The following is a 27,833-nucleotide window of genomic DNA, read 5'->3' as shown; positions in this document are numbered from 1 at the left end:
TTCCGAGGGATCTGCAGCCTTTTGCATGTCTGTCACCACAGAGGACCCAGCATAGCTGCCACCGATGTAGCTTGGTTAATTTTTAACAAGCCATTGGCCATGATTTAAACAATGTGGGTCTTGTTCATTGCGAATCTGCCATACATTGCATGCATCATATAATATTAGTTGTGACAAAGAGGTTTAACAGTACTCTGGAAGAGTATGGGAGTAAAAAAAAACCCATTCAACTTACACGTTATTACAGCATGTACAACCCTGGCTATGTGGTGCGGTCAGAACTCCCTTTCCTCCATTTGCCACAGTGCACAAGCACAAGAACACTTTATGTCACTGTTATGCTTTTGACCTGGTATAATTAAAGGGCTGGTCGTGCTGTGGTTCCCCGTACTGAATTTTTACTGAGATTAGCATTCTGTGGGCCTGGAAAGCAAAGCTGTACAAGAGAACTGCTAGAACTGGTGCATGGAGGTAGCATTGACAAATCAGTCACCAGATGCAGCATACACTTTTATACAAGTTTTTAATAAAAAAATTTCAACAAAAATATATATAATCAGGCATTTTATGCAATGCATACATTCTTTATATCTGCAGGTACAGATAAATAACAGAAGGCAAAAACAAGTATTTTGCTTATCTTTGGCCATTAACCAATAATCACCCCCAGAGAGATATTATAGGGTCAAAGAATAATAAACCGAGTCTGTAAACTTCTCTTATTACAGACAAAGCATCAGGCAATAGTACAGTAGTTATATTTTTAGAAATGCAAGGAAATATTTCTTTAACACTGCCCAATACTTCAATAGAACCTGTTTTGCTGATGTGGAACATAAGGCCTCGCAAAATTCCTGACTTTACGCTAGATATGCTCCATCCCTTACTACCTTAACCTACTTCCCTTCACCATACGTTGTTCTAAAAAGCTAAGCTGTACCTCTCCATCAAGTAAACTAACATGAATTCATATCTGTGGATCAGTTTCCTGAACTCCAACCAATGTACATACATACAGAGCAGTTAAGCTTCCTTATGTCAATATTTTTTCTAACTCAGTGTCCCAGAATAATAGTTATCCTTCCACTTTACAGCACAGATGCATCTGATGGCTCTACCAAAGCAGTATATACACAACACATCAAAAATGATAAAAGCAATGTTAAAGGTACATTGATAGCACGTAGCAGCTTATGTCTATGTATGTACATGTTTTCACAGTTAGATTTTAAAAAATTGAGAACATCAGGAATACTTCTACTGTGTTTTCCATAAATATTAAAAATTTAACTGTCAAGCATTTGGACAAAATATTTAGGATATCACTTTTAAATAGCTCTTGAAAACCTGTAGCATTTTAATCATAAAGGCTGAAAAGTTTGAGGATTCTTTAAAGTGTTTAGCCAGTTTCAGCAGCTGGGCCACCTGCCAGTTTGATGTAACTTTTATTTTCCCTCTGCTCAGATCTGGTAACAAAGAAATTCCACCACTTTTGATGGAGTAGGCAAGTTCTTGACTTGGCTTGTGGGCATCACTCTTCGAATTGCCATGCGACACAAATGCTGGAGACTAGAGACTTGTCTTGGAGTTGCCCAGAAGTGCACACTGCCATCCTGTGTCCTGCACAGTAAAATTGAATTAGTAAATAAAAGCAGAAAAAAACAAAACTGAATTACTGCCCTCAATAATCTAATGATCTTACTCCAATCCACATTTGTGGGTCTGGATTTTATTTATTCTCAAAGCGAAGAAATGAGTATATCAGATTCTAGATTTTACTGCTATCCCTAGCATGTTTAAACAAACAGAACCAGAAGTAAAACGAAGTCAGAAGCATTGAGTTGCAAGTTATGATTGAAGATCCTTAGAACACTTAACTAACCGTGTTACTTTAATATCTAAGGGGGAGGAACATATACTTGCCCTGCAGCTAGAACACTGCCATCAGTAGAAAAGGTACAGCAGAGCCCGTTGTTCAGAGGTGCAACTTGTACAGGGTACTCTTCATCAATTCTCCAGAATCTTACCATTCTGAAAAGGGAAAAATGAAACAGTAAGTTATCAGAACATACATTTAATTCTATTGCGTATTATCTCTGATTCCATTTAAAAAAAAAAAAAAGGTCTAATGCAAAATTCAGGGAATTTCTAGAAATATTTTAATATGCCTACAATGCATTTTAGATGTGGCCTAAAATATTACGACTTCTTCATTCCTGATATATACCATCATTCGTATTTCTTCAACCATTCTAACTCTGCCAATTAAAATAAAAGGTGGCCTTCTGTAGCAGAAAGCAATAACCTGAAGATTTACAAAATCCCTCTTACATGTAATACCTGACAGGAAAGCCCAACAATGCTTATGTTAATTAAACAAACAAAAATCAACTAAAGCATTCCTGTAGTTAATATCCTTGCTGTCATCTTGAGAAAGCATTCTTCATAGGCTTAAAATATGGCTCTTCAAAATATGATTTGCACAATAGCAGAAACTGAATACCAGATCACGGAGTACTTTTCATTTTGCTGTGTAAACTAAAACAATACAAAATTCTTAACTGTACTACTACTGCGATATATATTTTTCATTGATTATAACCCTTCTTTTTCTATTTTTGGTTGTTACTCTGATCATCTTCCCTGGACACAGCTCATTGTTTTCTACATTCAAAATGAACAGAAACATATAGCAGTCAACTCATCTACTTTTACCAGTAGTCATTTCTCAGTTTAAAGCAAACCAGCCCTGACTGTCACTAAATGTTTATGTCATATGGGAAGAATTAAAGGAGTCCAACAGATCTTTCCCCATACTTACTTATCATCAGCAAGGCTTGCAATATGTAGTCCATCGTGACTAAAAGACACTGATCTAACCCATCGGTCGTTTGCACCTCCAGCAAATATTGGTGTAGGAGGTGGAAACAGATGCCTGCAGATAGAGAGACACTTAGCCAACAGCATAATACTTCAGAACCATGGCAGACCTCCCTTCACTACTAGTTAAGCTGAAAGAAAAAAAACTGACTGAACATTTTAACCATGAAATCAGGAGTGGAAATTTAACTACTATATTTTTTGCAGTACTGAATATTTTAGCTTTAGTGAAAATGCTTTAATCAGTACACACTGAAGTATTTGTGCTTCAAATTCTTTTTCAGAAGGAAGAACTCCACTATCCTACCATTGTAGGATTTTTGTCAGCCGCTACTATGATTTTCTTTCCCAAGTCTAGTTATCAGTTACAGCTAAATAAAACCATTAATCTTCAGTAGACACCTTTGTTGTAGATTTCTGGATTTAACTACTACGCTTACCCAAACTCCCTAAGAATAACTCCAATGTATGGATCCCAGACATAGACTCGAGTATCGTAGGATGCAGTAGCCAGTAAAGCTCCATCAGGAGAAAACTCACAGGCTACAACATCATTGTGATGTCCTTCAAGTTTTCGTATCATGGAGTATTTATCCATATCCCAGAGAAAAACCTGCAATTAAATAAGCTAATGTTATAGCTCTGCTCAGTGAAGCAATGAAGCAATTACTTTGCTTAAGAATAGCTGCTTATTTAGGATTATATTAAAATCAGGCATTATGAATTACTACAATTAAGAAATATGCTCAGCGTCATACTCAAGATTAAAATGAAAATTTTAAAAAATAATTAAAGCAGACATGCAAATTCTAACTTACTTGTTAAATGTTATTAACAAAATAAGACAAAATATAAAGAAAACACAATTTAACCACATAGCTTACTGAAAATCATGTATTACAAAACTATTTTATTAAAATATGCAGAAATAAATAGGGTTAAACTCTACAGTCCCCTCTTTCCAGTAACTACCAAAATTTTAAGAAATATACAGACAGAAAATGTAAGGTTAACATATTGTTACTCCAGTGGCATCCCTTTGAGTTTAAGATCACTTGTTTACAATTGGCTTGGATCACCAACGTCAGCCTAGGAAGAGAAACAGATACTGCAAGCAAAGAGAATTTTCACAGCCAAAAGTTATGTCTCTGGCAAAACAATAGGGAAGTCTAACCATATTATTAGAAAGAATTTATGCATTTTAAATCAAGTCAACAATAAAAAAGACATTAATATTACAATTTACTCAGTTAATTGCATACTGTATTATAAACAATGATAAAATATTACTCTGGGATTTTACATGCAACTGTACATGATATATATATATAAAATCAAACTGAAAATGGTGCATAATTACTTAATACAAACTATCTTTGTTCTGCAGCATAAGTTTATACAAAATATATGATCTTAAGCATAAGATATTATGTCCCTGAAAGAGCTTATTAGGGTCCTTGATTTTTTCTTCTTCTTACTCACAGATTAAAAACAAACATCTTAGATAAGTATATATGTTTTACCAAAGCAAACATGGCCTTAGTGCCTCATACTTCCTAAAACTGAACCAATTTCCCTGAGACCCCAATGTTGCACAAAACTAGATACTATGTTTTAGGAGTCAAGTGTGCTTCACTGCTGTGAAAATTATTAAAAAAAAAAGAAAAAAAAGAAAAAAAAAAAGAAAGAAAGAAAGCAGAAAGTGGACATCAACCAGCACCTGCGTACGTACAGTACACCTTGCAGTCGAATGCAAGGTTACTTCATCCTATGGTAAAGTTCGCCCCCAGCCTGGTAGCCAGAGATGCCACTCTTTCTGCCCAGCTAACACCATTGTGCTCCTGTGTGAGTGGTGCCAGCTTAACCTCAATCACACCAATATTGCTGCCACCACCTGTGACAGGGAAAGCAAGAAGCTTATGGAAAACACACAGCCTAAAGATATCAATGTATACATCTACATCTGCTCTAATTAAAGAAAAAACAAGCCTCCAGACTCAACTATTCTCTATCAAAACTGAACTGGTAATTTAAAGCATAAAATGCATTTGAACAGTCATCTATACAAAGTGGTATTCAGTTACTGAATTGTGCTTATTAATCAGCATAGATAGGCTTTGTTAAACTACCCATAAAGCCCCTGTAACTAGACTGAATTCCCTTTTCTGTCTTAATCTAGTTCTTCAGTGCCAAGAAAAGCAGCTTACTGCATACGTGCTTTACCTGCACTGCTTTCAGTTCTCTGGCAGGGCATTACAATACAGATGAAAAGAAAACCAGTATGCTGTCCTTCACTCTAGTTCTTTTAGACACGTGAGTGCCGTTTGTGTTGGGAACACGCAGAAATATTTTTGTTCAGCAGGGAGATACCGTGACTGCCTCAGACTTTGAAAAGTCCTTTTCATTGAGTAGGAGATAGAAAGGATAGAATCAATAATAAAATAGCATTACTCTGTGTATCTTTTAACACTAGAAGCTTTAGTCATTGATTTTATACTACAAACACGTTCAGATGTGCAAGATTACTTTTCAAAGAATGCTTAAAGTTTCTTCAACTAAAAGCAGTGCAAGTTCAATTCATAAAAATCAGTGTCTCAACACAACATTTGCTAGTCAAATTTCATGCACTTTTACATCATCATAAAACATTAGAAATCCATGAGACAGAGCACAAGCTTGCAGTTACTTAGATTTAAAATGATTATGCATACAATTCAGTGGATTTAATGAACAAGAAACTCTGACACATACTGCCTTACTAGCTCCAACAGAACAGAGAATGGAAGAATCTGGAGAGAATGCACAACCATATACCCAGTTCTGATGTCCTCTCAACACTTTCATCATATTTCCTAAAAAATAAGAGATACGCAATAATTTTAAAAAATCAATTTCCATTAAATGTTACAGATTCAATTTGAAAAGCTCTGTAAAACATTATACTCTTTCCAGACATCTTGCAGTGTCAGTCTGCACGGAGATAAAACTTCTCCCACACAGCCTCTAAGTCTTATTTCCCTATTGAAAGAAGTTACTTCACAAACTATTTTAAGTTAGCCCAATCCAGCTTGTACCTCTGGGGCATATACAGGGAATTTTCAGAGAACATACTGAGTAAATGATTAATAGGATATATTTTTTTAATTATTACTATTATTTTTAAGAAATCCTGACCTGTGCTAATAGCAGTAAACAACAGAGTACATGCGTATTTCTCCCGTGTGTTACAGCAGATGAACTGAAAACATACCGTCATCTTTCAGGTCCCACACTCTCAGTGTTTTGTCTCTGGATGCAGACACCAAAATCAGGCTGCCATCTGGGGCAAACGTTAAATCTCTGACAACTTCTGTATGGTCCATCAGGTTAAGGAGGAGTTTTCCTGTTACACGAAACACCACAGTTTAAAATGAAGGGCTGTACTTCATTCAGATGAAACTGACATATATTATTCCCCATACTCAAGAACAGAAAGTAACCTCTTGTTTTTAAAGTCCCCTTTGTTTCAAAATATACTAAAAGTAAAAAAATCCAGCACAAGATTTTGGTGTAAACAACTAATGTGTGTAAAATCCATAATGGATGTAACCGTTCCATAGCGCCAAGGCCTCATCTCCCATCACTTACATCTCAAAGCACAACCTGGGTCTGTTCCTTCCTCTCCCAGTACAGTATGTTTCCAGTTGCAGCTCATGATTTCTTTTTTAGATCAATTTGCATTCAACGTTCAATTCCCAATCAAAATTCTGTAAACTATTCATTCTTTGTACCAACAATGTTACTACCGCATGAAGTGCCACTGAAATGCCAGCTTCCCCTCACCCACACTACCTGTATACACATCCCAGATCTTGATGCGCCCATTGTTCAGGCCTGTTGCAAGCAGCAGCTGGTCCTGCCCAAATTTGAAACGATGCCATTCTATATTCACACAGCGACTCTGCTTCTCAGGCACTGAAGACCCAAAAGCCAGACTCCAGACAATATCACCGCAGTCTATTATATGTTCACAGGGCTTGTTTCTCTGACTGCCGTCACTGTTCTGTCTTGAAAGCCTTGCATTGGCAGAATTTGCAACATTCTTTGTGCCATGCAACAAGCTGCAAAACAAAAAAAATACAAGAGGAACTCTGAAGAGTTATCTCCTATTCTGAAATCCTGAAGTTCTTCAGGCTAGTTGAAAGCCATGGAGCTTTATCTTACAAGTTAGTAAGGCACTGAGACCAGGGGACCAGCTTCACTATACGATGTCCTTGCGACCAAGCAAAGTAGGATCCATCAGGAGCAAACGCAACAGTCCAGTTCTCACGTCCACACTTCTTGTCGAAAGGAGAAGTGGGGGCCAAGAGTTCTCCAACAGCCCGCGACCGTGCTGAAAAGAGAAACAAAGAGGAAATTCCATTTTAAGCCTATTTTAAGATGTTACGTGGAACCAGGCAGTGTGTTACTTAATTGCTTTCGAATTCATCACTCGTAAAGCAGCTGCGGAGTCTCATTGTCACACGAGAAGCAGCCGACGTTTCCGTACGGCTGATCTGCAAGAGGGGCCGGGTCCTGGCTGTCATGGCAGCAGCACTGCCCTAAAACTCCATAGCTAAGGGAAGAAGCTGTGTAGCCCCGCTGGGTCCTGCCCACGAATGGCAGAAGCGGCTGCGGCCGAAAGAAGCCTGTCGTGAAACTGTGCGTTTCGGTCCGCTGAAAGCCGCCGTCCCGTTTCAAAACCCACGGACAAAGGCGTTCTGTTTCCCCGACGCGGCCCGACCGCGCGGCGAGGGACGGCAGCGCGGGCCCGGCCCCAACACGGCGCAGCCGCTCCGCGCCCGGGGTCCAGGGGCCGGGAAGGCCGAGCAGCAGCCGCGGGATCCGGGACCCGCTCCCGATGAAGCCGCCCACCCCTGCCAGGCCCGAGCAGAGCCGGACCGACCGACCGACCGACCGACCGCGTCGCCCTCACCGATGAGCTTCTCGTTGACGCTCAGGGGAAAGCTGGCCATCTACGGGGCCGCCCTTCGGACCGGCTCGGGCGCGGAGCGAAACCTACGGCGGGGCGCAACACAGCTACAGCGACCGCCGCTCGCCGGGCGCTCAGACACTGAGACAAAATGGCGGCGGCGGGGCGGGGAGCGGCGGCCTCGCCCCGCGGGCGGGGGTGGGCGGTCATCGTCCTGCCTTCCGTGCCTCCGGCCCTCCTCGCTCCGTGCGGGGGTCCCCGCGAGCTCTGCGCTTTCACCGCCCGTTGGGTCTTCGCAGCGCTCCGTCCCCTCTGCCCCTCTGGCCGGGCTCCTTTGGATCCCGAACCGCCCTAGCTCTCGCTGCCCTACTGGGCTCGACTCTGCGCCCTGCAGAAGCCAGCACACTTTCCTAGAGGTGGTCACAGCCCCAAAAGTCCCCTGGATGTGTTCACATTGTGTCTGGGCAAAAAAAGATCGCATGGCATTGCTTCAGCGGGGCGGCGCATTGTCCTTCAATTACCACCCACTTTAGCAGCATCTTTCAGTCCCACCTAGGCCGAAAGATACCACACCCTAACTCGGTAATGGACTAAACCTTGGGAACGTGGCTCCCCCAGACATGGGGCTGTCACTGTTGGGAGGATCACAGGGGAACCTGTTGCAGCCAGATGGCCCTGCTACTGTGGGGTGTGCTGGTGTGGCTGGTGGATGGGCTGTAGGGCCTCCGTGTGGGATCAGAAACATTCCTGCATGGCTCTGCTGTCTGGCCAGCATCTGGTGACACTCCCCAGTGCCTCACACAGCAGTTGTCTCATCATCTTTTAAGACAAATTTTGGCATTCTTGATGTCTGGAAAACACTGGGAAGGTTCCTGCTTTCCTGGCATTGCTTTGTAAAACTGTTCAGTGTAAAGATCCAGCAAGATCTGGTTTATGCTTAAGTTTTTAATGTATAGTTAAGATTAATAGGGTTGCCCATAAACTACTGGCTGACTCTGAGGCCACCTCAGTCTCGGTGTGGTTTTGTTTCAGTGTCTGTCTGGTACTCTCTCAGCTCACTGTAACACCAGCTTGCACTGCATTCCCTAGCAGCATAATGCAGCTCCTGCTCTGTCAGTCCTTTGTTGCCTGCAAATGGAAAAGCCCTCACCAGCTTTGCACAGCAAGGCAGATTTGTAGCCAGTGGATACTACAAAGAGTTGCTTTGGAGTTACTCATAAGTGTAGAATGTTTGAACCGGGCTCTCTCATAGCTGAGGCGAGTCACTTCATGAGATTTCTTGGGGCCTGAGCCTCACCTACAGCCTGAATAAGGCTGGGTTCTGTTTGCTTACCTGGGGGGCCGTTACAGCCAGGGAAGAGAGCAGTCAGGTTACATGGCTCTGTGGGAGTGTTGCCATGATACTGGCTTTCTTGCTTTTTAAAAAGAAGCAAAGTGTTTGCCAATTTATTATTTCTGTAATCTTTGACATTCTTGTAAGGACTACTTCAGTAGTTTGTCCTTCTTCCTCAGCATGCCTTCTGTTCAGTCGTGTAATAGATTTGAGGATCAGAAGAGATGATTAGCTCATTTAGCGTGGTCTTTGTATAACACAGGAATAGAGGATAGTCTGCTGTAAGACACCTTCTAGCAGTTACTCTGTTGTTCAGCCATCACAGCTCTGGAGTCCAGTTGCCAGTCTTTGAGCTTTCCAATCTGCATTTTGTGCCTTTTGGACACAAATTGTCATAGGTAAATTCCCAGATTTTTGCAGGTTCATTGAAAATTGTTTGTTGTCACAGACTGTTCTGAAGACATTACCAACACCTCTATTCACACCCAGCTGGCAGGGCTTTTGTCTCATGTTTGGAGCCCGGTCAGAAGAGGCAGAAAGCTGAGTTCTGTCTGCACGCTGCTGACTGAGCCATTAGAGATGGTAAAAAGCATCATTCTAAAAATCAGTCAAAACTCAGAGAAAAAAAATCACACTTGCCATTCTGAGAGCCCTTGCTGTAGTTATTGCCATGTAAGTGCAGCGAGCTGGGCAACTTTTCAGATGGTTTTTGCTGTGGGCTACTGGTGAGGCATAACTGTGGAATCAAGGGTGGCACCAGTGCATACCCCACACAGTCACATGTAGCAGGGCCTGCAGGACTGTGCAGATGACTCAAGGCTGATTTATGTGTTTTCCATTATCCTCCCTTGCGGATGCAGCTGCCAAGTCTGCACAGCGCTGTTCAGCTGGGAAGCTAATAAGCTCAGTGTCATCTTACTCCAGCGAGACTCCACACATTGTTATAAGCAGTTACAGATGAAAGAGGACTTTTGTTTTCTGTCTGGTTGAAGTACTTCCCAAGATCCAGGTTACGGAGCTTTTCCCTAGCTGCTAAGGCACCAGGATCTACTTATTCAACATTCTTAAGTACTGACTTGATGAATCTACTGTAACACATTGCACTTGTTTCATCTTTTCTCTGAAATTTTTAACTAATTTGTATGATTTGTACTTTTCAGTCAGCCTTGAGGCAGTCATTTTGACCCAGTCACTTTCTAGTAGATAGAGTGTATCCCAAACAAGGAACCATGCTGCTTTTATATAAATTGGGTTTTATACATTTGTCATACTGCCTGGAATTTGTAGAATGAGCCCAGGTGCATTTTCTGCCTTCAAGGCACTTGCAGGACCCTCAGCAGAGTGCTTGCTCTGTTTCCTTTCCATTGCTACGGCTTTCTGCTGAAAGGCTTCCACCACAGAAAGGCTGTTCATTCCAGTTAATGAATCCTGGTACAGATCAGAAGTGAATATTGATCACGGTTTCCATTCATGCTGTGCTTAATACGCAGATCCCCATTCAGTTTGTGCAAGCCATCCCAACAAGGATTTTCTGTTTGGGGACCAGCAAAGTTATGTTTCTGTTATCTGTGGTTGTTTGGGCTGTACAGACCAACCTCTGGGAGCCAACTCAGCACAGTCAATGTATGATGGCAAAGTCCTAGAGGAGCCCATGGTCAGGCCCAGGAGTTCTGTCCCTCCTCTTCAGTTGCTGTTTTGTGGAGTACACCTGGCAAATGGCAGCTGAGGGGACAGTTATGGGCAGTGACAGGAAGGTCAGGGTGGCTGGTCTGTGCAGTAGTGCATGCATTTGGGTGGTCTAATTGTCATTAAAATATACTATTTATAGTCCACATTGTAGAAGGAGAAGAGAAGGCAAAAGAAAAGATCAGGATGGAGGAAGAGGGCAGCGTGGGCTGAAGAGAAAATTGATTGCAGCAGAGAGAATGTGAGCAGCAGAACACTGTGTTGGCCAAAGAGAAGTGCTGTCAGCACCCCAGGACAGAGAGCTGCCCTCACTGCCACAGCATACACTAGAAAGCTCTTTTTTACTGACTGTGGGTGTGGGGGGCCTGGGGAAGCAGGGGAAAATCCAAGTCCCTCCTGAGAGGCTGTGCAGTTGCCTCAGTCTTGGCTGCGGGCACAGCCTAGTTCTGGGCTCCGGCTTGGCTCCTCTGTGCTCCGCAAGGTGCAGGGGCTCGGCTGTGCAGGCCCGAGTTGTGATCTTCCTTATGGGGGAAAACATGTAGCAAGAATGGATTAATTGACCCTTGAGAAAATGTATCAAACAGAGCAAAAAGGTATTTTCAAGAGTTCTGAGAATTGTATACTCAGAGCACTTGTGAACTGGATACAAAATTCCTTGTTCTTCAAAGTCATGTGGGTGAAAGTAACCTACTTTCCAAGGTTGACAGATCTTCCAAGGGGTGATCAAATAGCAGTAAAATTTGGCAGAAAGTGTAGGTGGTCCAGGTAACAGCCCCACGAGCTACAGGGCTCAAAAAACTGATACATGAAAACCCCCCACAGCCCTGCAATAAACTTATGGTAGTGAATGAGACTTGTGTACCAGGCTGTGCAATTTCACATGCTCACATACTATAAATATTAACAACCCTAGGCAGTCTTTGCCCATCTCGATCTCTCCCTGCCACCCTTGTTGCCACCCTGCTGTGGCTGGCACAGTTTCAGCTATTCCATCTCATGTACGTGTTGTTCTTTGCCCGATGTCTACAAGTGATATTGGCACTGCTCAGCTGCTTGGAATGGGACTGCTGGCCCCGAGGAGCCTGCATTTTAAACAGAGACAAACTGGCTGGCAGGGGAATCAGGAGACAAGGCCATTTCTCAGGGTCATTGTGGAGCACCAGGAGCAACATCTGACTTCCCGCAGTCACCTCACACATGGGGTGAGGCTGCCTCCACGTTGTACTTCCAAGCTGGCATCTCCCCCATTGCTCTGTTGCTTAGATGTTAGTTTTCCAGAGATGGTTGTAAATTGATGCATCTGGTATCTAAGGGGTTAATCTGTAGAGGCCTGCTAAAGGCGTAATGTAGGGAAAAGCTGCACAGATGGAATATCAGAGAGATTGTTTTTTTCTCAGCATTCTTTTGGTCTCTTAGGGATTGTATCATTTTTAGACCACATCTTTCTGTTACAATAAATAGAGCAGATGGCTTTCTGTGTATAGTGAACTCAACATATTCACCATGGGTAGCTACACAGAGCTCTGGGTTTATTCACTTTAGCTTCTGAATTATTCCTTCTTTGTATGGTGGCCCTGGATGTTGCACCTTGTGAGGGAGCACTTTCAGAAACATCTGTGCTAAATTTACCGACTGAAGCAACAAGAGCTATTATCTCAGATGGCTGAAGGTCATGTGGAGAGGTTTGAACTTCAACTGCCCTAAGCCATGACAGTAGAAGAGGGTTCTTGTACTGCAGACAGAGCAAGGCAGTCTCCGTCGGGTCTGCTGCATCTTGCACCTGATATATGCCAACACAACCTCAGCTGTCTCTGACCTCTGCTGTGCAGCGGTTGTTCTCCTTTTCTCACAGACCCTTCAGACACTGCTGGCTTTCCGTGCCTCCTCTGGTTGCTTTCTTTGTGGTTGACTTCTGTAGCCTCAGCTGCTCGAAGGTTCCTTGCAGATGAAGGCTTCTTGCAGAGGAGCACAGTGCTGTGCTCTTCTGGTGGATTTGCAGTGTCTTTCTGTTCCAGTGCACAGGGGAAAATGTTACTGAACACTTTTCCATTCTTTTGGCTTAAATTCCTGAACTCTGGCCTTCAGTTATATCTGATTATTTACAGGTGCAAAACATCAAGTCTGTCACTATAACCAGGGTTATAAACGTTGTTCTAATTGTTTCATTGAAATTGGACAGGATAGAAGACCTTCTGGTCAAAGCATGGGATGCAGTCAGAAGACTACTTCCTGACATTGCTACATGCTTCCCAGATGAATTTGGGCAACTCAGTAAGTCCAGCCTTAAAACGAACTTAAATAAAACCACCCAGTTTGGGAGCAGTAACACAATTCTTTGAGATAAGGATACAAACACTTAAGAGAATTGCAAAATACTGTATTTGAATACTGAATTATTTTGTGATGAGGAATGGACCCAAAGGGGCCAGGGTTAGGAGGCTGATGTGAGACCAGAGGAATGCCAAATCAGTCACATAGCAGTCAAAATAAGGGCTGTGTCCTAGCTGGCTGTGAGTGTGATAATGAGATAGCAGGGAATATTCTGAATGGTGCCAGTTCCAAACACATTTGTGTGGATACAAAAAGGCATCGCTTTTAAAAAAATAATACCTGATCTGGGAGGAAAGCATACAGTGATTCATGCTGACCTGAATTGTAGTCAGCAGTAAACTGCTGAACGTGTTTACAGCAAGAATATTTTTTGCTTTTGATGAAGTCTGTGTTCTGGCACTGGATGAGCAGGATTGTGCAAGCAGGGGGAAAATCAATCACATGAAGGGTGTCCTTGTCAAATTCAATACATTTTCCATAAATTAAATTAGTAGAAAGCAAGTTGGATTTAATAGGAAAAATGAAACAACCGAATACCTACATTTTGTGAAGCAGATCGATAGATTAATAAGAGCAGAAAAAGTCAGCATATTGGGGAATTATAAGGTTGTGTTTGACAGCTTCTGCCTGAAAATGGAGCAGGCTGCATTCCTGCTGCGGCTGAGTTGGGAAAGAGCAGGTTGCTCACTGATAAAGCATGTTTGCTCATAGACCAGAGGTGGGCCGGAGCTGGCAGGGAGCTGAGCCTGGAAATGTTGGGCTGGATTGTGTCCAGGCCTGTTGCTGCAGGAAGTGTGCAGAGGGTTACAGAAAGGGTGAAGTTTGGGAGAAATGGCAGTTCTCTGCTGCTGGAGGTTGGACAAGAGAATTTCTTAAAGTCTCTCCTAGCTCCCATTTTTGATGGCCTGTTTAAAATGTTTTGAAATAGGTATAAGAACAAAAGGAGAAAATGGAAACAAGCCTATCTACAATGCAGCCTCTTTGATTATAGAATGCATGCCTGTGTTTACTCAGTGTAAGGACAGATACTTAGGCAAACAAAAGCAGCATTTGTTTCAGAGGAGCATGTACACCTCACTGATTTTAGGGAGATTCCCACAAACGCATCTGCAGATCAGAGTGCAGGATTTGTCAGGGCAGGCACATTCAGAATACTGCATGTGATGAGATTTGACAGTTGAGCTGGATCTGTATGGATCTGAGCACTGGCCTACAGACATTTTTCAGTGATTGAGTAAAACAGTCCAGGAAGCAAAAGCAGATATATATATGTGTGTGTATATATATATATATATGCACATACACACAGACAGCTCTTATTGCAGGTAGAGCTGTAACTATATAGAAGGCCCCTAGGTGAGCACAGCTCATTGCTGAAATTATAGGAATAAACCACAGTAGTGCAGGCGCATTTATACTTTGTAGCTGCCTCCATGCTGAAGGTTTCGTCTCATTGCATTTGGTTCTGAACAGACCTGCACACAGAGGCACCAGCACTGTGGTTGCAATTTGCTTCCTGCATTGCTTTTTTCTCCACTGAAGCATCACGCCTGGCTCTGGGATCAGCCAGATGTGGTCACGTCAGTGAGTCTGATCACTTTTAAGGGGAGGTCCTGCTCTCTGCATTAATTTAATTGCAGGTTATTTGTGTAATTTCTTCCACATCTTACTTCCTGAAGGCCTGGAACAGAAGTCTGGTTTTGTAATCTGAGTACTGAAGAGTGACCGGATGTAATTATGTGCTCCATTATTCCTACAGCTCTTTAGCACAGAAAGTAAAAGCTCAGTGTTGCCATTAGTACTGAAAACCCAGAAGTTAACATGCAATAAGTATTCCTTGCGAGCAGCATAGTGGGCAGTCTGTACTTCACGTTTACCTAGTAACTATTTTGTATTGTCTGTGTTTCCCAAAAGAGACTGATGAGATTTCTTGTTACACATTCATTATGTCTCCTTGGAAGTCACAAATTGTATAGAAACGCATAGTAATAAAGTCATGACAGTAGCAATGGGTTCCTCACTGAGACAAAGCAGGATTTGGGGAACGTAATTCACCTTTTTCCCAGATGCCATTTGGGTGACCACACACGGGGAGATGCTGTGAACATGCTCAGACCTGCAGATGGATCTACTGCTGCAGAACACATTAAGTGCAGCTGAACATTTCATCTCAGCAGCTGTATGCTGCTGCCTCTTTGGTGCTGTGCATGCCTGGTCACAAGAGTTTTGGTGGGAAAAAGCTGCTGTTAAATGAAGACACGAGAAAGAGAGAAGTTTTTTGCAAGACCTCAAGTTTAAGTCTATATCCTTACATGAGGAGGAAATGCATACATATTCTGATTTAGTAACACCATGTTAGAAATACACTTGGTAGAATGTAGGTTCTGAGTTCTGCTCTTCAGTAATGCTTCCTGTGCTCTGATGGTTTGAGCGCTTTGTATTCACACAAACGGAACATTACAGCATTAAAGATGTAATGCTGTAGCGTCATGTGATGAGGCTTTGTCGTGCACTGACACGTCAAGCAGTGTAAACATCCTCTGTCACCAGGCTCAGTTTACAGTGCAATTAGAAGGCTGATAGCAATCCTGGTAGGCAAACTTGAGGCAGTTTTAGCCCAGGGCACTTGGACACCAGTGACAGTTGTGGGACAGGGATGCACTCGCTCCAGAAAAGTAAAGTTTGCTGGTGCAGTCAAGCAATGAGATAATGTGAGGGTAGATCCTGATGATAGTTGTAAATAAAAGTGGGTAAACCCTCTGTTTGTGCTATATCACCCAAATTAGAAGCTACTAATTAGTGTTTACCCTCTCTTAAACTACTGAGCACCAAGCTTATGTTCTCCTAGAGACATTTAAGCTGTTCTCTGAGGTTCTGATGAGCTGGAGTTCTCTCACAGGATGGACATGGGCACTGCTCAGGGCTGCGCTCCTGCCTTGCTGTGACAGTCAGGTATAGCAGAAGAAAAAAAGCAATTGAGACCTCACCTTTTCCTTTCCCTTCTTGCTGAGCTAGGAAGAAGTATTTTTTCGTCTTGCTTTCTCTCTCCTTTTTTTTTTTTTTTTTTTTTTTGGAGCTGGCTTTTCCTGTCATACTACATAGTCTCAAAAGAGCTTGGCATTTTTCCCTGCCCTTTGCAGCTTTGGAATGTTTTCTTCTTGTTTCTCAATTTCTGTTAGTACTGCAAATAAGGCAGAAGTGACTTCTGTGTTTCACTGTTGCTTTTAATTCACATGACGATATTTAGGAAATTTGTGTAGCTGCAGTGCTGCAAGACTACCCCAGAGTAGAAAAAGACCACATCTGCAAAGTAGGTTAATGAGTGCCCAGCTCCCTGTGGGGTCAGGTCCATGTTGAGGGCAGCAGTAGCTACTGGTGGACAGCAGGATAGGTTTACTGTGTGATAATGTGCTTCACTTTTAATTATCCCATGATGATTAGACTATCTGGCATAAAAATTCTAGTAGGAATATTCTGTATCCAACCTCTAATTTCTCTAAGTTATAATGCATTATTCTGTGATTGCCGTTAAGATAGTTAGTTCATTAGCTTCCTCTCCTCAGATTTAACAGATCCTATTGCAGCCAGGGAGAAATTGGAAAGCGCAATATACAGAATAAAACCCATGGGTTAATCCATCAGAGAGAGTTTCTTTGTATTTTGAAATCTATACAGCACATTTCAGATGAGATAATATGTTGAATGTCATGGAAAGAATACAAAACCACCATTCCTTTATCAAACGAAAATAAATACGGACTATTTTCCTCCACTTGGAACTTCAGGGATTTTAGTGGCCTACACTGCCCTCTAATGGACAAATCTGTTGGAGCAATGTCCTCTTCGGACGTGAAAACCAACATCACGATGGAGATGGAGCTGGCAGCACTGCCCGATAGGCTTTCGTTGGGAGCCTGCCGGCTCTTAGATGAAAACCCGTGTTTGCTGAGTTTGTAGCTTAGAGATATTGTCACCTTTTACCAAAATCTTGGCAGATCCTTTTCTTCCTGCCTTTCTTCCTCATTTAACTGAAGTTTGTTTGTTTAACAAACTGCGCTTAGAAGGAGTAGGAAAATGTTTTTGCCATTGGTCCCAGAGTTGGCCCATTTCCTCTCGAATGACACCCTCTCCATCAGGAACTGATTCAGATGTGACTTACAGAGGAAGGCAGATCTGGTCAGGTTGTTTTCTCTGCGTGCCTTGGTTTGCTCATCTGATTCCCCATCCTCTCACTTGGGCAAAAAGCAGAAGTGCCAGAATACCTCCAAGGAAGTGATTCGAGGGGCATTTCTTGACTTACCTAGAATCACAACTGTCTGGAAATTTCACGAGAGGGCCTGTTCCCATGTAGGTAGATCTGCAGCTCTTGCTTAGCTGCTTGGCTCTTCAGGTTTTATGAGGCCTAACCCTGTGCGGAGGGGCAGCAGGGGACAAAGTGGGGACTTCCGTCTTACGTGTGACCCTACCACTATTGTCACTTTTGACAGCCACAAAAGGACATTTTTGGTGAGGAAAAACCATCAGCATTCACTTTAAAGCCTGACAAAACAGTGGGGGTATTTTTGTGGATGAATTAGGCTGTAATTTCTTATTTGAGTTTACATACAAGCTTAAGAAAGCATATTAAACTCAAGTGTCTTAAAAAAAGCCCTACCAAAATAATCAAGAAGAACCAGAATGCCAAAAGCTGCAGAGAAACGGTACCACAACTCAGTTTATCTGGAGCCGGGGACCTTGCGATGATTTCTCGTCAAACAATGCGTACCTGGCAGTCAGAAGTTGCCACGTCTGCCTGCTGAGCACAAAATCATGCTGCTTCTCATGTGTCCAGCAGACAAAGTCCCACACCAAAATTAACAGAGGAGAAGCTGTGCGTTCTTCTAGGATAGGGATTTTTAGGACAATGGGATTTGGAGCACTTTGTACTGAACCCAGGAAGGGAAGGAAAAAAAATAAAAGGAAGCAGAACGCTGTGGCGGTGAGTGTGACCGATAAGCAGACACGGGCTGGAAATTTCCAAAGAGTTTGAGAGAAGCACTGAGGATTCCCAGCAGCACCGGGCAGCCTCCGAGGCGCCCCTCCCCCCGGGGGCCGGGAAGGCTGCAGAAAGTCGTGTTTGCTTTTAGGGAACAGATTTGCTTTGGGAAAAACACCCTGAGAAACAGGAAGAAGCACTGCTTGTTTGGTTTAGTCGATTCTGAGGGGAAGAAGTCTTTTTCTACTGAAGTCGAGAGTTCCCAAGATGATATCAAGAAGATGCCTCTGTCTGAGATAATCTCATCACCCCCACTTGTTTTGTCTTTTTGAGGTATGTTTTTCACACCAGTATCAGTCAGCTGAAGCCTTTCTCTCTCCTCCCCCCCAAAGTAGTTATTATTTTGGTTTCTGCGGGGTGCAGGGATCCCTGTGGAGGCTGTGGCTGTGTTGCCTCAGGTGGATGTTATTCCTTCCTGATGGCCGTGGGACACTCAGATACTTAGCGAGGACGCACACACATCGTGTAGGTTTGATTTGGATGTAAATATATGCAATAAAGACAGTAGAAGTCTTTTCTAGAACGTAATACAACATTTAGTTCTAAAAATCGTTTCGATTTATCTCGGTGCTGGCCGCAAAGCGCTGTAATGCAGAGGAACCGACCGCCCGCACCACAGCTGCTTTGTCCTACACGGCAGATGAGCAATGCAGACCGCAGCGCGCTTAGCAGCCCGACGCCAGGCATCGCCTCTGTCAGAGCGCCTTTTGCCTTTCCCCACACTACGACGAGTTGTGCAGAGAGAAAGCTACTATTTATTCTTCAAGGAACTGTGTTTTCTTTGAACATTTGTAACCAGTTTTCATCTTTGTATAAAGTTGTATGAAGTTGTTGCTAAAGCACAGTGGAGTTGTCCACAGGGAGTCACCTCGGCACGTTGCCGTCATCTCGCCGCTATCAGCGCGTGGCGCTGAGGACGAATCCCCGCGGCGAGGCCGGGCCGCCTGCAGGGGGCGCTCCGCACCGCCGCTCCAACCCCGCCCTTTTCACGGGGCGTCTCGGTGGGGCGCAGCGCGGCCCCGCAGGCGCTGCCCGCGGGCGGTCGTTGCGGCGCGCGTAGCGGCTCAGCGGGGCCGGAGGAGCCTTCCCGCTCCGCGCCTCGCTTTGTGCTGTTTGCGTTGTTGGTTTTGAAAAACTGTTTTGAGATTTCCTTCGACTTTGGCCAAATGGAAGATAAGGCGCGGCTTCGCTTCAGCAGCGAGATTTCAGTTTTTATTTTTCAGCTCATTCACTCCTCAGTTCTTCCCTACGCGTTCGCCAATTTTAATTCTCATTCGGGAGGTCCTACCTCAGTTTGTGCGTTTATTTATAACTGCCACCGGCGCTGAGTGCCGCTGCCCGCCCGGGAGGAGCCGCGCCGTCCCGTCCGCACCTCCCCCCGATCCGCCGGGAGCGCGCGGTGCGAAATGACGGCGTTGTGCAGCGAGGGCGCGTGCCGTAACAAAAGCCGTTACCCTGAAATAAGCTGCTTTATTAAAGAACCCTTCTTTATGCTTTAAAACAGTGCCAGCTATGCATTCCAGCCTGCACGTAACGTCCAAGCAGAAGGCGACCAAACCGCACTCCCCTCCCGCCCCACGCTGAAGGCGCGGCCGCCCCCCCCCCCCCGCCTCCCGACGCGCTCAGCCCCGCCGCCCCCGAGCGCACGGCCGGCCCAATCCACGGCGCAGGCGCGACCGGGGCGCAGGCGCGGAGCGTGCCAGGGGCCGCGCAGGCGCCGCCCGCCGCCGCCGTGTCTCGGCGCTCCCCCTGGCGCGGCGGCCGCGGCGCTGCTGCTCGGGCGGGCGGGGGCGGCCTGGGCTCCCGCTTCCGGCGTGGTGTCATGGCGGGCCCTGCGCGCTGATGGCCGCGGGCAGCTGAGGGCCCGGAGCGCTCCAGGGATACGGAGAGCTCCCCTCGCCCCGCTCCTCTGCTGCCGTCCCCCCCCCCGCGGGGATCCGCCCCCCGCCGCGGCCGGGCGGGCGGGGGGACATGGCGGCCCACAAGCCGGTGGAGTGGGTGCAGGCCGTGGTGAACCGCTTCGACGAGCAGGTAGAGGGGGCGGCCCCGGGGAGGGGAGGCGGTGCAGGGGTCGGGGGGCCGGGAGCGGGCGGGCGGCGGGGGAGGGCCGCGGCCCCGGGGCAGGGGGCGGCTGGGGGGAGCGCTGCCTGCTGCCTCAGCTCCTCTGCTCGGCCCCGGCTCTCCAGGCGGCGGTGGAGCGCAGCCCGGCACCCCTTGTGCGGGTCCGCGGGCCTGGGTGGAGCCGGGCCTGGGAGCCGAGCGGTGCTCCCGGCTCTGGGCCTGGCCTCGGCCTGGGGCCGCCTCAGCCGCTGCCCGTGGAGAGCTGGGGGGGTGCCCGGTTCTGCCTCAGCTCCACTTTCACCGCTCCCAGAAACGTGCTCGTCTTTTGTGGATGGTATCGGGGCTTCTGTCTCTTTGCTTTCCATTTTCTTGCGCATCAGAAAGGAGTAAAGCCTCAAAAACGAGCGCAAGGAGGGCGGCTGGAGAGCTGCTCAGGCGATTCTGCCTTCTTCCCCATCACTTAACGGCGAGTGTTGGTGTGAAATTTCACCCCCAGTGCGGGGAGCTGTTCCGCGGGATGGAGCAGCTCCCCGAGCTGTGGCAGTGACGGATATTTGCTTCTGTTTACAAAACCCAGCGCCAGCAGCTGGGAGAAGGGTTTTCTGAATGGAAGGAGGAGAGGTTTGTGGGCCTTGGACTTTGTGTCTCTGATCCACATGAAGAATCTGCTTACTGGGATTAGGTGGCGTGACTTCCTAGTGAGGCTAAGCCTGGTGCTTAAGCTTGGCATTTTTACTCGCAGGATGCTTTCCTGACACGTAAGTGGGAGCTGGGTTGAGTCTGAGTGGTCAATTTCTGTTGTGTCTCATTTGGCTGTGCTGTGGGCACATCCCTCGTGATACCAAAGGCACTTCTCTGAGGGCTCAGCCCAGCACTGGGCCAAAGCACAGGGAGGGTTCTGAGCCCTGGGTTTTGTTCACCTGCCTGAGCCGTGTGTCCCCTGTGCCCCTAATGGTGACACTTGGCTTTGGACAACCTGCAGAGAGGCAGCAGCTTATCTGCATGGAAATAAGCCACTCTGTTTTACATTTACTGAAAAACTTAAGGAAAAAAGGTGTTGTCTCTTGATTTTAAAATGATACAGATTTTTCACGTACATTTTAGACATGGTAGTTGCTTGGCCAACATCACCCCCCCCCCCCCCCCCCCCCCAACACACACCCCCTTATCTTGAATCATAGATCATTTTCTCCATAGGCTGTAAAGGCATGGTACTGATTAGTTTCCCAGTATTGCTAGAATATGTTTCTTTGTGTACTGGTGTTAAAAGACCCAAGGCTTTGTCGTTTGCTTTGTTATGTGTATTGTGGAACTGGGCTTGCCAACATCTGTTAGGAGTTAAGAACTTGAGCTTTTTAAACAGAAGTATTTTTCTGCATGTTTTATGGAATAATTGCAGAAAGGTATGTGGGAGGAATCCTCTCCTGACAGGAAGGAAGCTGCTCTGGTCTCTGAGATGCTATAATATTGGAGTTGCGGGGACAGTCTACGTCAAATGCAGTTTTGATTGTTGTGGTCATTGGATATATTGATGATGGGCTCTTTGCAATATTTTAATCAGTTTATTGAATGCTTCTCTTTAACCAGTGCAAGTTTTTTGTTTTTTTTACACTGTATCAACTAGCGAGTGAAACAGTGAGACAAGCATGAGATGTTAATGTCTACTTTATATTGGAAATTTTCACACTCTTTTATTAACTTCAGCTCAGGGGTCTCAGTTTGGTTTCCTTTTAATGTGTAGTTTCCTCTGCCTCGCCTCTCCTGGCAGTGATCTTTGGGGTGGAAAAGTGTCTCTGTTCTTAAAAGAATCCTCAAGGGGCAGCTTTCTGCTGCTAAACCAATTCTGAATCAGTGGTGGTACTCACATGCTTCTTGTAGCTGCTCACTTCTGTGTCATTACTGGGTAATCATGTGCTTATTAAGCTACTGACTTGTTATGTCTTTGATCGCTCATTTGAAAATTAAGTTTATAATTAATCAAAATGTGCTGAATATAGTGCATGTCACTTTAGTGATGATAATGCGTTTTTGAGCCTTTGCATACTGTGTCTGCCCTTCTACATGCAGGATCTTTTGATTCAGCATTGAGGGAGCCAGAATGCCCCTCCGTATTATGTTATCATCCTATTTGAGTAAGGAAGGGGAGTTGTGTTTGTTTTGAGTTGTGAGTTGTTTTGTTTTGTTCTCTGCGGGGGAGAGGACAAATGCTTTCAAGGTTTATTCTTTCTTTTACAGAGGAAGAAAATGTAACCATCTTTCACCAAAATTTACAGACAGTCTTTTCATTCATTTTAAGACAAATGAACAACGAACTGAGAGAATGCTAATCTGTACTGAAAACAACCAAAATCAGTGCAGACCAGTTTGTTCTTGTCTACTTTTGTTTATTATAAATGATGCTTTAACCAAAATCTGCTTTTGTGTGCATGATTCTCTGGGCCTACAATGAATGGCAAGCACAGTTTTATGAATTAACCAAGGACTGACTGTTTGAATGCGTTTTTTTCCAAGCTAGTGCCAGTTTTGCCCATCTGTGCTCAATTCTGACACTTCAGCTACTGCAGCACACTGTGTTGAGCTACCCTTGAAGACTACTTGAAGGTTTCAGCTGGTGCAGAAAGAAGCAATTGACTGTACATGTGAGATTAGATTCCATTTCTTGTACAATGCATTGAAAATCAATTAAGATGTTTCATATATCGTAGTTCTTAATATATTTTTCAATACTGTCAGTGATCTGGACAGAATTAGACTGCAGTAGCACCAAGAGGCTGGGCTGCATTTTAGTGAAGTTCTCTTATTCCAGACATATCCAGGAATTTGTAAGAATAAAATGGTCTCTTTTCTCCTTTGGAAATGTTCACTTTCAATTTTATGTACCGTAACTTTGTAGTGTTTTTCAGCGTGTTACAACTGAAGTCATAGGAAGGCTGATGCAGTGGTGAAATCACAGAATCACAGAAATGGCTCTTCTACGCTCAGCAAAGAAACCTTGCTGCCTAACCCAGTTCAATCTAGGCTGCTTTAAAGACCATCAGATAGAATAAAAATATTAATCCAGTATAAACATGTGGCGATTTAAACAATTATGATATACTTCAGTGGAAGAAGCCCCTTATTATGTAGGCTATGGTTTAGTCTCCCCATGTGTAGTTTGAGTAGTGTATTATTATGTATTACTGTAGTAAATGTGTAGTTTTTAAAATATGATTACTTTCAGTTAAGGAAGCTTCTATAAAAACTGAATGCCATTAGGAATGTTCCCTTCTTAACTCTCATTAAAAGGCATTACATTAAAGCAGATCTTCCCTCCTCCTGTTGCTTCTGTCTGCGGCATTTGAAATCTGTACAGAATTGCAGACCCGAAGAGGTGCTGGCTGCAAGCATTGGCTTTGTGTTCTTCGTTGTTGTTTTTCATCTGAGCTTGTTAAGAAGCCACTAGTAGTAATAAGTTCATATTTAAGGCATTTGAAAGTATTTTGTGTAAGTTCTGATGGCTGTGGTGCTCGGGTGCAGCAGCACCCTTTGCTGCAAGCAGGACCAGGCAGTGCAGAAGGTGGAATTTCTGTTCTGCAACTACTCTGAAAAAAAATTTCAGAGGACCTGAGAAGCAAACCAGACTGTGGCACTGGGCTTAAGCACAAAGGTGCTGTTTCCTCTCTCCCTAACATAAACGTGAAGCAGCTTTGGCCTTACTTTTCTAAACCAGCATCTGCAAAGTATTTCTACAGAGCTGTTGTTCTGTGTGCAGGTGTGACCTACAGAGCAGACGCAGGAATGGTCCACGTGCAGCAGATGTTACCTGAGTCCATTCATCAGCTGCTGAAAAGCAGCAAGGTGGTTTGATGATCCTTCCTTGTTTAAGTAGGGGAATAGGCATTTGTTCACGGTACAAACCCTTAGTTAACTGTTTGAAAATGTTATTTTATTACTATTTTTTTAAGGGCAACATCTGTAAAATATTTTCAAAATTCCCTGTTCTTCAGAAGGCTTAGAGAGGAGGTACTTTTACTGAATCGGGACTTTTTAGAAGGTGGTGCAGTGCATGTTTATAGATTCAGAGGGAGATGCCTGTTGATTTTTAACTGGTGGTGCTGAGGAAGTAATGGTGCTGCATTATTTTCAGTCTCTGCAATACAGCTGTGCATTACAGCCTAATGAAGAAGGTCCAAGAAACTGTTTGAAATGGAAAATGTAGGTATGTTTTTATGCTGTTAAGAATGGCACTGGAGGTTTTTGTTCTGGATGTTATGTTTGGTACTTACTCCTGATTTGCTTTTCTAGTATCAGCAGTACTCAGAACATAAAATTAATTCTGAATTCAGGATGCACAGGGGCTTGTACTTTCTTACTGCAACTGTCAGGCTCAGCTATTTAATGGCTTTTCCTCATCTATGGCAGCAAGGTTCTGTTTCAGTTCATCTTAAAATATTTAGAACTTGATAGCTGGAAAGATTCCAGATTCAGTCTACATATTTTTTTTATTTGCCAGCTTCATAAAGGAATGCCAATCATGGACCAAAATGCCATTGTTCCCTGTCCTTTTTAGATGTTTTGACACCTAAACTGGCTTTGTCAAGCTGGTAAGAGAAGGGAGGTTGTATCACAGCACACGTATGTGTGGGCTGTGTGTGTCCCAGTGTACTTCATAAGGCTGCTGACTATTGCATCCTATTTTAATGGTGAGGACAGTTGAATGAGGTTGCAGTGACCATCCCTGTGCCAAGCTGGGATGAGTTCAAAATGATGCCTGTGTTCATACTTGGAAACTCCTGTTATATAGAAGCCTCATGCTTTATTTTCTGATTCAAATAAGAGCTGTACAGGTAATCCATTTTCAGTCTGTATTTTTCCTAAAACAAAATATAAGAAAGTAAAGATAAAGTACTTTCAACTTTTCTTTAAGGTTTAGAGTGGATTTTGGTGTAGAAGCTGAGTAGTTTTTTTGGTTGCTCAGTGCTGCATTTCAGTTGGGTGCAGAGAGTGCTCCGGCATGCCAGAAAGCACAAAGGAAATAGCTGAGGAATCTAAAAAAAAAATCAGTGCTAATATTTCCTTTTTATGTAGCTTCCTTTTAAAAAAGGCAGTATAAAAAGCAGCTTTACTTCGAGGTGACCTTGCTGCAGTGGCTGCTGTGGCAGGAAGCTTCAGAAGCGTGTAACGCGATGTTTCCATTGCATGGCAGCACGCAGAACTGGATCTGACACACTTCTTCGAGAGGCCCTTCTGAAGTGTTCTGTCACTCGGTGCTATTGAGCTTTTCTGCTGTTGTCAGCACAGACTTCAAAATTCCAATAAAAGTACGAGTAATGCTGAGATTTTTAATTAAATTTATCTATCTTCCACTAATGACTTCCAAAAATATATTGTAAAAATAACATCTAGCAATGAAAACAAAGCCTGAGTCATAAACGCTTTGATGTGCCTTTTCCAGTTCTGAAATGAACACGCTGAAATGCACTGCACTGCTTGAAAGCGCTGCGTTCTGAGGAGCAGAAGTGTTACGGATGGAGGTGTGTGTGGCTGCGGCCGCCCTGCGGTTGTGCGGGTGGCACTGATGCTGCCTGGCCGTGTGCTCGGGGTGCACTGCTGGGCTCAGGGATCCCAGGGCCACTGACCTGAGGAAGGCGTTCCTCAATGACCTCCATGTGCTTGTTTGCAGGCCCCGATGGCATTTGCCGTGCCTGCTGCTGGGACATGGTGATGTGCTGCTCTGGGGCACCCAGCACAGCACTGCAGTCATTTGTGGGCTGGGACAGTGGCCGTTCTGGTCCTACTCTGTGGTACCCAAAAGAACCAATACTTAGGACTCAGACTAAACTGCAATTTATGTGGAGAGGAAATTGCTCTCAGGCATAAAAGCTAGATAGTGTGCTAAAGGGGTCCATTTCCCTGCAAATGGGAGATGTGGGTGTAAATTGGTCGTGTTTAATGATGAGATCAGAACTTGTTAAGAAAAATGTTTGAAGTTTTGGATTCTTCATTACAGTTCATGCAGAAAACATTGTGGCATTCGTTTTGAGCTGCTGGTCTTTCAGAATACGCCCTTACTGAGAGCTCTGGTCAGAATTAAAACTAGCGGTGGCATTTGATTAAAGTTTCTGTAGATGGGGAATTCCCAAGCCATACTTTGAAATGTAAGTGTCACACATGATTTATGGAAAGGGACAATAATACCCATTACTTTTTTGGTTACTTTATAAAAATCCTCAGCAAAATGAACTTTTACAAATTATTGCTTTTCACGTTGTTGTGTGATATTTTGTAACTGTCTGACTGCAGTGGAGAAGCAGAGGGCAGTGGCTGCGTGCTTGGGAAGTGACTGCTTTGTGACCCTGGAAATCTTTGGGTACGGCATGAAGGGTGTTCTCAGTTTTGTTCAGTCATTCTGAATCTTATAATTCTGGAAAAGCTGCGCTTCAGTCTAGTTGTCAGTGCAGGGTGTTGAAGGGGCTGACGTGGGGCTCCCAGTCCTTGAGGTGTACCTGCAGCTGAGGCTCACACTGGGCCCCGGGGTCTCCTACTGGGCAGCCCTGAGTTTCAGGCAGGAGTCACTCAGAACTGCCCTGATCTCCTTGCAGCTCACCTCCCTCTGTGCACCTTCGCCTTCATCTCTTCTTGTTTCAGCTTGCCGGTATTACCGCAGTGAAGACATCTCTAGTAGGAAGAGAAGTGCAGATAAAGTGAAATAATCTATTTGTTTGTAGCTGTCTTACAGAATGCGTTTCAAGGTTGTTCTTGGTGTCTTATTTAATCTATCTCTGATGTAAATTTCAGTACAAGAAAGCTCATATTACTTATCTCTCTTTGTAGCTTCCAATAAAGGCCAGCCAGCAGAATACCCACACCAAAGTCAGCACGGAGCACAACAAGGAGTGTCTCATCAACATTTCCAAGTACAAGTTCTCTCTGGTCATCAGTGGTCTCACTAATATCTTAAAAAATGTTAATAACATGGTAAGTTCTCTCATTTTGGATTGCTGGATGATTCTCAAAATGATTTTTGTTTATTCACATTTGCACGTTGCAAAAAGTCACTGAAGCTTAGTCATTATGCTGACTGCTTTTTACTCTTACATGTTTTCTTTTCATGCAATCGCGTTCACCAACAGCACTGTGTTACGAATGAGGATGGGGAGATCACTGTGGCAGAGAAGTCCAAGGGAGGGTGGTGGTTAAAGGGAATCCTCTGTTATTCATGGGGAGGGTCTGTAGCTGGAAGGGTTGTAGGCAGCTAAGGGAACAGTCCTCCGGACCTCTGAGCAGTGTTTAGGTACCAGCTGTGCAAGCTGGTGAGGTGCACCACTTGTTGGGAGATGAGGAGAATGCTTTCTGTTGCCTGGAAAGGTGCTGCAGGTGGCTGGGGAGTCAGTGCTTGCAGCATTTTTAGATGAGGAATGCAGCAGAGCAAGGGAGCTGCTGGGCAGCCATGCTGGGAAGCCTTTTCTCAGCTGTCAGTGCATGACCTGCCAGGAAGTGTTGAAGCTCTCGAAATCTATGGAGCACATACAGTAAGACCTAGTTAAAAATGTTAATTAAAAAAATCAATGTTTGCT

At 44.4% G+C, this 27,833-nt stretch overlaps 2 protein-coding genes across 8 annotated transcripts in view; one reads left to right on the top strand and one right to left on the bottom strand.

The window, feature by feature from the left end:
* Window positions 1-506: 506 nt before the first annotated feature.
* WSB1 (WD repeat and SOCS box containing 1) lies at window positions 507-7,979 on the bottom strand. The gene is made up of 9 exons (NM_204872.2): window positions 7,835-7,979; window positions 7,084-7,252; window positions 6,712-6,980; window positions 6,131-6,262; window positions 5,632-5,732; window positions 3,321-3,493; window positions 2,822-2,935; window positions 1,924-2,031; window positions 507-1,620 (listed from the first exon to the last, which is right to left on the bottom strand). The coding sequence occupies exons 1-9, from the start codon at window positions 7,872-7,874 to the stop codon at window positions 1,461-1,463; spliced, it is 1,266 nt and encodes a 421-aa protein (NP_990203.1). The 5' UTR covers window positions 7,875-7,979; the 3' UTR covers window positions 507-1,460.
* Window positions 7,980-8,056: 77 nt separating this feature from the next.
* NF1 (neurofibromin 1) overlaps window positions 8,057-27,833 on the top strand; it is a 96,012-nt gene continuing 76,235 nt past the window's right edge. For 5 of the 7 annotated variants that reach the window (XM_003642416.5, XM_415914.8, XM_040650554.2 and 2 more), the window contains exons 1-2: window positions 20,022-20,247; window positions 27,091-27,234. In XM_003642416.5, coding sequence (XP_003642464.2) covers window positions 20,188-20,247; window positions 27,091-27,234 — 204 coding nt within the window. In that variant the 5' untranslated portion in view covers window positions 20,022-20,187. Of the gene's footprint in view, window positions 18,490-19,957; window positions 20,248-27,090; window positions 27,235-27,833 lie in introns of those variants that run through there. The other 2 variants (XM_046902295.1, NM_001396680.1) reach the window with 2 other exon arrangements.

This window comes from Gallus gallus, chromosome 19, assembly GCF_016699485.2.
Source record: "Gallus gallus isolate bGalGal1 chromosome 19, bGalGal1.mat.broiler.GRCg7b, whole genome shotgun sequence".
NCBI classification, from domain to species: Eukaryota; Metazoa; Chordata; class Aves; order Galliformes; family Phasianidae; genus Gallus; species Gallus gallus.
This window is presented reverse-complemented; position numbering and strand designations above follow the sequence as displayed.